The sequence below is a fragment of the Bos taurus genome, chromosome 20 (genome assembly GCF_002263795.3).
Source record: "Bos taurus isolate L1 Dominette 01449 registration number 42190680 breed Hereford chromosome 20, ARS-UCD2.0, whole genome shotgun sequence".
Taxonomy (NCBI): domain Eukaryota; kingdom Metazoa; phylum Chordata; class Mammalia; order Artiodactyla; family Bovidae; genus Bos; species Bos taurus.
The window spans coordinates 66,231,880-66,242,733 of NC_037347.1; the positions used below are offsets into that span (position 1 = coordinate 66,231,880).

The 10,854-nt window shown below is 40.9% G+C and overlaps 1 protein-coding gene across 1 annotated transcript; it reads left to right on the forward strand.

The window, feature by feature from the left end:
• The first annotated feature begins 984 nt into the window (after window positions 1-984).
• LOC104969118 (odorant-binding protein-like) lies at window positions 985-10,166 on the forward strand. Its single transcript, XM_010816851.4, has 7 exons — window positions 985-1,104; window positions 1,900-2,039; window positions 5,112-5,182; window positions 5,955-6,071; window positions 8,168-8,269; window positions 8,469-8,516; window positions 10,026-10,166. Coding segments are annotated over exons 1-7 (561 nt in total). The 5' UTR covers window positions 985-1,023; the 3' UTR covers window positions 10,028-10,166.
• Window positions 10,167-10,854: the final 688 nt, after the last annotated feature.

Here is a 10,854-nt window from a genome sequence, read left to right on the forward strand (position 1 = left end):
AGAGGGTGATGAGGGGTGGATAAAGGTTTTTAGCAGAGATCACGCTCCTGTCAAAATTATCTGAATCAGGACTACCCTGGCGATCCAGTGGGTAAGACTCCACACTCCCACTGCAGGGAGTGCTGGTTCCATCCCTGGGTGGGGAACTGAGATCCCTGGTTGAGAAAAATTTACAATGAAGAGATTTTTTGGAAGTTTGAGACGCTGAAAATAACTAGACATTTAGAGTTAGGTAATCTGGGTTTATTTCCCTCAAAATTCTAGAAATTACAAGAACTACTGCCATGCTTTCTTTCTTGCCTGATAAACAATTGAGTCAGTGAGTAAATGATATATCACAGATTAGAAGGGTAAAAGGTTGTCTGGAAGAGGAGTGATGGGAATGAATTCCTGCCATGCCTTCTTCAGAGGAGCTTAAGGGGGCATTTGAACAGATCCTCCCATTGGTTATAAGAGGGTCTCCTGCTGCAGGGCAGGAGCAAGTGATAAACATGCTTTGTGCTGACTGACGTGCCCCACAGCTCAGAGAAATGAGAGGTTTTTCAGGGGTCTCTTGGAAAATCATTTAATTATGCTAAACCACACACTGAATTTTACTTTTCGGAAATTAAATTTAAACCATCTCCTCAATGTTAAGGAAACAATACAGGAGTGGGGAACACATGTCCTGAACAGTTTATCCCATTTTGGATCTCAGGCTATAAAGGAAAATAAATGTTCCTGACCTTGAAATATGGGATGTGTATTGTGATTTCTCACTCACTCTAAAGGTCAAATGTCCAGACTCACTTAAGCTTCTCCTAAAACAATCCTCCTTATTTAAAGGACAAAATGCCAGAAAAGTTCATCCCTGCCAAGCAGGATATTGAAGATGACTTCTGGGTAACCTTGGAGGAACAAACATTGGTTCATGACGCGTCATGCCAACATAATGTTCCTACAAGAAGTGGCACCAATTCACATCCTCTCCAATAACTGGAGCCCTCTCACCCTCTGCAGAAGAAGGGCTCTGAGAGCCACAAGATGAAGGTTCTGGTGTTGAGTCTTCTACTTGGTCTGGTTTGTGATGCCCAAGAAGCAGACGATCAGAAAGGTCTCTCACAGGTACCAGGGATGTTCTGACCTGGGAGGAGGTCTTGAGGGGTCAAGAGATGCTGTGTGTGTGTGTCCCTTTTGTGGTTTTGTTATATGGATCCATAAACTGAGCCACTTCCCTCCAACTCCATCGCTCCATTTACTGGCTGTATACTTGTCCTACTGGGTCTCTGTATTATCTCTACTGTGTATTAGATGTGACTCACGCATTTATCAGGGCTCCCTCGATAGCTCAGTTGGTAAAGAATCCACCTGCAATGCAGGAGACCCTGGTTCAATTCCTGGGTTGGGAAGATCTGCTGGAGAAGGGATAGGCTACCCAGACCAGTATTCTTGGGCTTCTCTTGTGATTCAGCTGGTAAAGAATCTGCTGGCAATGCAGGAGACCTGGGTTGGATCCCTGGGTTGGATCTCTGGGTTGGGAGGATCCCCTGGAGGAGGGAAAGGCTACCCACTCCAGTATTCTGGCCTGGAGAATACAGTCCATGGGGTCGCAAAGAATCAGACACGACTGAGCAGCCCTCACTCACACATTTTTACTGCTCTTGTTACAGAGATAGAAGATCAGCCAAACAAGTGTTGGATTGGAGTTCTTGCATTTGACAAGAGACCTTAAGCTATTTCAGAAATGTCTCTATTTCTTTTACTTTGACTTTTTTTTTTTTTACTATTTTATAAATCCTGTTTTGTTCAGTCTTAGACAATGTGTGCTGATGAGCACAAGGGATGGGGAACTCACGAGGGTGATGCTGGATGAAATAAAAAGACAAGGATGCAAATTTCTGAAAGGAATTTTACCCTTAGCTTTCAGGAAAATGGAGAACTGTGTACATTGCCTCCACTATCCCAGACAAGATCGCTGAGAACGGGCCATTCAGAGCTTACTTGTGTTACCTTGTCTTTGATGATGAACAGGGTACAGTAGACTTCTATTTTTATGTCAAGTAAGTAAAAATAATCCAGAAGGAACACATATATAAACCCCAAGCCTGAGGGAGGGTGTGGCTTCCACGTCTGCAGGGAACTCTCGGGATTTTGTTGAGAGCAGGACACCCTGAGCTGTGTAGCTGAGCAGGGTCTCTGAACTGGGGGGTTTGCGGGGAGGCAGTTCCCCTAAGAGCCTCCAGGGAATGTTCTGGAGCCTTTGCTTAGACGGGAGAGCCCCCGAAGCTCCACTGGCATCAGCTCATTAAAGGAAAGAGGGACACAGCTGACAGAAGAGGTCCGTGCCTCAAACCCCACAGTTCCAACCAGGGACTTGAACCTTCCTGCAGAATTTGTAAGAGAAAGTTCCCACTGAGCCCCAGAAGCTGAGGGCGGGGGAGAGCACACAGTGACCTCTGCCTGCAGGGCCTCCTCAGGGGGTGACTAATCACCACTGAATTTACTAAAGCTGTCAGAGCCCCAGGTACCACTCAGGGAAGGTCCACTAGGCAGCAGGCAGTTTATAAGGAACATGCAAGTTCAGATATGTATTTTTAGGAATAAAAGCATTAAGGAAAAAACACCTGAGGATTTTACGCTTGGAGAGATTGGTTTATAGATATAAATGTTTATATATTATATATCACATGTGTAGATATTTGATAGAGTGTGTGTGTGTGAGCTCAGTCATGTCTGATTCTTTGTGGTCCCATAGACTATAGCCAGCCAGGCTCCTCTGTCCATGCAGTTTTCTAGGCAAGAATACTGGAGTAGCTTGAGATTTCCTTCTCCAGGGAATCTTCCCAGGCCAGGGATCGAACCCCCATCTCCCGGTCTCCTGGTAGGGGAGTTCTTTACCACTGTGCCACCTGGGAAGCCCATTTGATAATACGGGTGTGTGAGTGCTCAGTCACTTCGGTTGTGTACAGCTGTTTGTGATCTTATCAACTGTAGCCAGTCAGACTCCTCCATCCATGGGATTTTCTAGGCATGAATACTGGAGTGGGCTGCCATACCCTCTTCCAGGGGATCTTCCTGACCCAGGGATTGAACACAAGTCTCCTGTGTCTCCTGCATTGCAGGCAGATTCTTTGCTTCTGAGCCACCAGAGAAGCCCTCTCTGATAGCATTCTTACAATCAAATCACAACCACATAAAGATACAAACTCACAGACACACACATATATGTATATATTATATCCTAGGAGGATATATTTGGAGAAGGAAATGGCAACCCACTCCAGTGTTCTTGCCTGGAGAATCCCAGGGACGGGGGAGCCTGGTGGGCTGCCGTCTATGGGGTCACACAGAGTTGGACACGACTGAAGTGACTTAGCAGCTTAGCAGCAGCAGGAGGATATATTATATTATAATTATATCCTGTCTGTTTTCACTAATTTTTTAAGAATATCATAGTATCTTCCTCTTTGCCATTTTAATATATGAGTTCTATGTTTGAATTTTCATGTGGCTAATCTTTCTGAAACCAACTTTGCAAAAGTGTGAAAGTGAAGTGAAAGTGAAAGTCACTCAGTCATGTCCAACTCTTTGCAACCCCATGGACTATACAGTCTATGGAATCCTCCAGGCCAGAATACTGGAGTGGGTAGCCTTTCCCTTCTCCAGGGGATCAACCCAGGGATCAAACCCTGGTGTCCCACATTGCAAGCGGATTCTTTACCAGCTGAGCTACCAGGGAAAGAGAAGTGTATTTATGGTAATTATATGCATCTTTGCATGCATGCATGCTAAGTTGCTTCAGTCGTGTCCAATTCTGTGCCACCTCATAGACGGCAGCCCACCAGGCTCCTCTGTCCCTGGGATTCTCCAGGCAAGAATACTGGAGTGGGTTGCCATTTCCTTCTCCTATATGCATCTTAGTGGAGGGCATAGTTCAGTGTGTTTTGACAGGTACACACATTTTTCACGACCTCCATAGTCCAGATATAAAATTCCTCCATCACTGCCAAAAATCTATTCTTCACCATTCAATGTCTACCCTTTAAGCCACAGATAAGAACAGATCTGTTCATCTCACCTCTTCTAGAACTTCAGAGGCCAACATTATGCATCCTGCATCATTTTCCCTGGCCTCTATCACTTAGCATAATGTTTTAAAATTTTACCTCAGTGTCTGCATATGCAGGGAGTCCCATTTTTCAAGCCAAGTGAAAGGATATGGTTTATATAAAAAATTTATTATATTTTGCAGATATTGGAAAATGGTTTTGTTCCCATGTTGTGGTTATTTTGAGTAACTGCAATGCATTTTCCTAGTGACTGAGAACACTTAGCACAATGCATTGCGGGCATTCTTTCCCAAGGTGTCTGTTCAAAAATTAATTCTTGTTGAGTTATTTCCCTTTTAATATTTATTTTGCATGCATGCTGCCTATGTGCCATATACCCCTATTTCACACATGACATATATGAAGACAGTCAAAGTCTTCGGTTATGTAGTTGACAATATGTACTTTCATATATTATATACATATATACTTCCTTATGTCATATATGCATAACTTGTGTACTTGTGTGTTTACTTGTGTGTGTGTATGTTTCAATGTGCATGTATACTGCATGTGTCTTTCACAGATTAACCCTCTTACATTGTTGTGATGGAAGAATGGTGTGTGTTTTGATAAAATTAAGCATTTCTTCCTCTAATTTTTTTTCCCTATCATATTATCTGAAGAGTCATTGCCAGGATAGTGAGAACCCCCAAGGTCTGCCATGATGGCAACAGGTCTCTATTTCCAGGAAGTATTTTGTTTGAAGCTGCATTCGTTTAATTTTCCCTAAAAGTTTAGATCTGCCCGTGTTTATTCCCCTTTCCACACGACTGGCTTTCTATTTGCAGTTTATCCTTGTAACTGCTGCTCAGATTTAACGTGTAGACAAGCCAGCCTTGTCACTTGATAGTTACTTGACCTTAGAGGATACATTTCTTCTCTTTTGAAGGTCACATTGCTCACAGGCACTAAGGTTACATCTCACACTTAATCTTTGGGGAGGAAACAAAGAAAATCCTAATTATATGTTACTTTTTTCATTATTTTAATCAACCACCTTGAATATGTTTTGTTTTTAAGGTTGAACGGAGAATGGGTAGCAAAACATGTCACGGGGAAAAAGACAAAAAACAACACTTATGTTGTTGAGTGTAAGTATGACTGTTTCACTGGTCAGAGTGTGTTTGGGTGGAAATCTTGGTCTCAACTTCCTTCAGTTATCCCACACACCTGAATTCTACTCCGACTAATAGAGGTGTGGGCAGGCTGCAGTCCTTGAGATCTCCAAGCACTTTTTCATAAGCAAAGGGTTCAAACACACACGTTAGAGGTCTCCTCTCAATTATGCATGCTTCTCTTGAGAATAACATGTGCAGACGTGTATTTCATATGGTTCTCACAGATAATCTACAACGGCCTTACAAACTGGTGTCTCAATGGTCTATTTGAGTTTGCACACCGTCATTCAATTTTTTAAAACAGTCTTAAAATATCTTAATTCGCCCAAGGTGGAATGGATGAACTTAAATGCAAGGAAATCATCCTGAATTCAATCATAAAAGCAGCTTCTGTTCAAAGCACTTGAGATGCAGCTAAGATTTATATCTCTAAGTTCTTAGTAACGGCAGTAAACAGCATTCCTAATCTTACGTTGCTTAAGGGGTACATTTCTTACTAAAATGTAAGTATGTGAGGTCGGTTGTATGAGAAGGTGGGAATAGAAAGACTCTTAGCTGCCTTCCTTGCGTTTGTGACAACTGTAGCATCAGGACACCCTTGGAGTGAGGCTCACCAATACAGGGTGTACCATCGCTAATACGCTGAATCTGCCACAATAAATCAAACTGACAATCAATTAAGAGAGGGTTGTACATATGTATATATATATATACACGTATGTATTTATCTTTCTCTCTCTCACAGATGAGGGCGAAAATAAATTTGAAGTTATATATGCATCTGACACTGTTCTCGTAGTAAGTGTTGTCAACAAGGATAAGAATAAAAGATGTGGGGAGATACAATTGGCTGCAATATTTGGTATGTATGATATCTCATATTTACATTGACATGGTCATGAAACATTTCCATTGTCAATACTTTTATTCAGAAAATCAGCATGTGGTGACAGTATCCATTCTTCAGTGTATAAGACCTGCCTCTTTTTGTTCAGTGAGTTAAGGACCCTGGAACTTAACCTACCAAGAAAGAGGAGCTGGTAGGGATGGGAAGTATCAGGTCATCAAACATTTCTAAATAATTCCCACTGTTGACATTAATAAATAAAAAAATTAATTTTACTGAAAGTAGTTTATTTTTAATTGGAGGAAAATTATAATACCACATTGGTTTCTAGATTTTTTTCTTTTTTAAATTTTATTTTATTTTTAAACTTTACAATATTGTATTAGTTTTGCCAAACATCAAAATGAATCCACCACAGGTATACCCGTACTCCCCATCCTGAACCCTCCTCCCTCTTCCCTCCCCATACCCTCCCTGTGGGTCGTCCCAGTGCACCAGCCCCAAGCATCCAGTATCGTGCATCGAACCTGGACTGGTGACTCATTTCATACATGATATTACACATGTTTCAATGCCATTCTCCCAAATCTCCCCACCCTCTCCCTCTCCCACAGAGTCCATAAGACTGATCTATACATCAGTGTCTCTTTTGCTGTCTCATACACAGGGTTATTGTTACCATCTTTCTAAATTCCATATATATGTGTTAGTATACTGTATTGGTGTTTTTCTTTCTGGCTTACTTCATTCTGTATAATAGGCTCCAGTTTCATCCACCTCATTAGAACTGATTCAAATGTATTCTTTTTAATGGCTGAGTAATACTCCATTGTGTATATGTACCACAGCTTTCTTATCCATTCATCTGCTAATGGACATCTAGGTTGCTTCCATGTCCTGGCTATTATAAACAGTGCTGCGATGAACATTGGGGTACATGTGTCTCTTTCCCTTCTGGTTTCCTCAGTGTGTATGCCCAGCAGTGGGATTGCTGGATCATAAGGCAGTTCTATTTCCAGTTTTTTAAGGAATCTCCACACTGTTCTCCATAGTAGCTGTACTAGTTTGCATTCCCACCAACAGTGTAAGAGGGTTCCCTTTTCTCCACACCCTCTCCAGCATTTATTGCTTGTAGACTTTTGTTTTTTCTTTTTTTTTTTAGAATTAAGAAAAGAAATAAAAAGCATTTTATTTATTTTTTTTTCATTTTTTTTTACTTTGAAAGTATTTGTTTTATTTTTTATTTTTTTATTTTTATTTTCTAATTTTATTTTATTTTTAAACTTTACATAATTGTATTAGTTTTGGATCACAGCCATTCTGACTGGCGTGAAATGGTACCTCATAGTGGTTTTGATTTGCATTTCTCTGATAATGAGTGATGCTGAACATCTTTTCATGTGGTTCCTAGATTTTTTAAAAAACACATCAATTAATTTCAATCCATTACCTAATGAGGTTACTCTCAATTTCTTCAGCATACCATTTTCTCGATGAACTATAAGCCTTGAAACAGAAACTTTTACAGTAAATCTTTGTCGTGCTCAATTTTTCAAATACACAGTTCTATGAACCTTGACATCATCCCCAAATAAGCACCTAGAAGCTTGAGAGGTGTGCACCACTGGGACATCAGGGGTCTATTTCAGAAAAGGCAGTGGGTGGAATGGTGGGTTAAGTAAAGAATACGTTGCCTCCCATTTTCATGTGTGACATGGTGAATGAGTCTCTGTCAGGGCAGAACTGTGTTTCCTCTTTATCTGGATCCAGAACAAGACCTGAGTGGCAGGTACAGGTTCCAGGAAGTTGATAAAGGAGCAAGTAGGTTCCATACAAGTAGGTTCCATATTGTGATGGGTTGAGCCCCAAATTCATGGAGTTCCTGAGAGTCTTTGGGGTCCTCTTGCTGATGCTAGTGGGGCCCTAGTTAGAGAGTTGCACTGGAGTTAATTCTTAAGACAAACATCTGTGTCATGGGAAATGATAACTCCTGGAGGCTTAATTTATAACAAGGGAAGAGCTGGTTTGCACACTCTACTTCTTGTTCTGCTTTCAGAAATTTCTCTGGGTTCTTAGGGGCAAAATTCTGCTTTGTGTTTGGTGTTTTTCAGTTAAAGTAAATGATATTGAAGAGAAAGCCTTGGAGATATTCAAGGAGCTGTTGAAACTGAAAAGAATTGAAGAAAAATATATTGTGAATTTCTTTGAAAGCGGTAATTGAATTACATTTTCCCCTAAATATATCATTTACCTGATACATAAATATACTATTAGGAAGCAATTTATTTGAAGTTCCTTTCTCCATAAATAATCTTTTATATATTTGATTATTAAAAAAAAGAAACTTGGAAATACTGGAGAAATGTAGTGGTCAGTGGATCATTTTCTCCTGTTGTTTTGATCTTCCCACAGGTGACTGTCCTCCCTGTGCAAAACTATGGAGCTCAGTAAAAGCTCAGTGTAAGTGCAAATAGTTTGTTACTAATGTCTTTCCATTAAAATCAGCAGCACAATTAAAATCAGTAAGGACACGTGGTGATTTCATATGTGCCAAATTTTGCAGGTAATGATTTTTTGTCCCAATAATTTACATTCTATAGCCAGATAATTTTTCTGTTATATTAGGTAATTTGTCTTCTCTTGAGCCATATTAAATCTCAGATGGGTTTGTTGATTAATGCTGAGCAGTTTTGGTGGAAAAGCCTTATCCTGCAGGAATCTCGCAAGCCAGGGTCATCAGGGAGAAGCAGAGAACACCACAAGTTGGTAGAAACCAGTTAGTGTTCCCGTAAGTGAGGGAACAGGGCTGATCTTACGGTTGTCAATACACATCCCTACACTAGGAGAGCTGGGATTAAAGAGAGCTCACGTTTTCTGCAAGACCAGTGTTTAACCTCACATGATTCTGATAGAACTAGTAAAGGCTTTCCAAGCACGCTGTCTGAAACATGACTTTGGTTTACACTCCCCCTCAGAGGATCTTCTTAAAGTGAGATTTTTAGCTTTCCAAACTAAGACAATCTCAGAAAACAACACTGATCTAGGCTGAAGTGTGGCTTTTGATTTTCTGCTGAGGAGAAAAAGAAAAAAGGAAAACAAGCAAAGAAAAACACTGGCTTCCTGGTGAATATGATAAGAAAGATGTAATGCATATAGTCAATGAAATTACTCAGCCATAAAAAAGAATGAAATCATGCCATTTGCGGCAACATGGATGCACTATCATACTAAGTAAAGTGAGTCGGACAGAGAAAGACAAATACCACATGATAGCACCTACATGTGGAATCTAAAATATGACCCAAAGGAGCGTCTTTACAAAGCAGAAACAGTCTCGCAGATAAAGAAAACAGACTTGTGATCAGCAAGTGGGAGGAGGATTGGGGACGAGGACTGGGAGTTTGGGGTTAACAGATGCAAATTCTTATTTACAGGATGGACAGACAGCAAGGTCTGACCGTAAAGCACAGGGAACTATGCTCAATACTCTGTAAAACCTAAAAGGGGAAAGAATCTGGAAAAGAATAGATATTAATACATGCATGTATAAACAACTGTGCTGCTGAACACCTGAAACCAATCACCATTGCTAATCAAGTATACTCCAAAATAAAATTAAAATTAACTCTTGAAGACCCAAAAGACAAAACTTGTGGAATTATAGGCATGTACTCCAATCATAGAGTCTGTAAACAACCTTTAGATGAATCATCCCAATGAACATGCAATCGGAAATCTCCTAGAATGAATTCCAAATGGGAAAGGTCACCCCATATGAACATTCTTGGGAAAATTCCACATGGACCCACATATCACAGAGATGTGGAGTATTGAGGTCCACCAGAAATCTGCCCATTGGATCAGCCACCAGCTCCTGTAGCTTGGACATCCTATTGCCTGAGGCTCACCCTCGTCAGCCATCACACTGTCAGCTCTACTAAACTGTGGTCCTGTTTTATTCACCTACAGAAAGAGTCACTGAGGCCAGACACATCTCCTGCATGGAATCAAGATCACCGAACGAAGACGACCTTCCTGATTACCATGGTCCTTCTCTCCTCACAGTCCACTCGCTTTCCCATCTCATCTCTCCTGGTCACTAATCATGTCCTGTCTGGCGGTATTTGATTTCTGAGGGTTTAAATAAATTGGTTTAATACACAGTTGACTTACATGTGTCTGTACAAAAGTTCCCTATTTTAAAAAACACAAATATGCACGCTAAATTTAACTCTCCAGAAAAAATAAGCCTTTAATAAGATAAGTGTTCATCAGAGACAATTCTGATGAGGAGTAAATAGAGACGTCCTAGAGGTGTTCAGGGGAGAAGGAGAAAAATGACTAGATCATCAGGGGACAGGGTTATGCATCCTCTTATTGTAGGGAAGGGGGTAATCAGGTCATAAAAGATGTCCCTAGAAAGCATCTTATTGATTACAGGGAAAGGATCTTGCATTCCACTCACTGAACTGCATAGAGAGACAGTGTAAGATGCCATGGGCTATAACTGAGGAAAAAGTGCGTATTCTGAGAACACCAACACTTCTGCAATTGAGCTGTAGGACTGATATTTCTTAATGACTTTATCTCTAGTGATCAACAGTGGCCAGCATATAAGCCTTGGTCAATCCATAGCACCATGAAGTCAGTGCAGCACGGTAGGGCCAAGATGACTGACAGTTCAGTCAGGAAGTTGTCATTGTTCACAGCATCTAAGGATGGTCTTCCCCCATCCCATGCGTCAAAGAACAGTTGATGCTAGTATTTCGAAGGAGAGGCCATTCCCACTGTTCTGGGC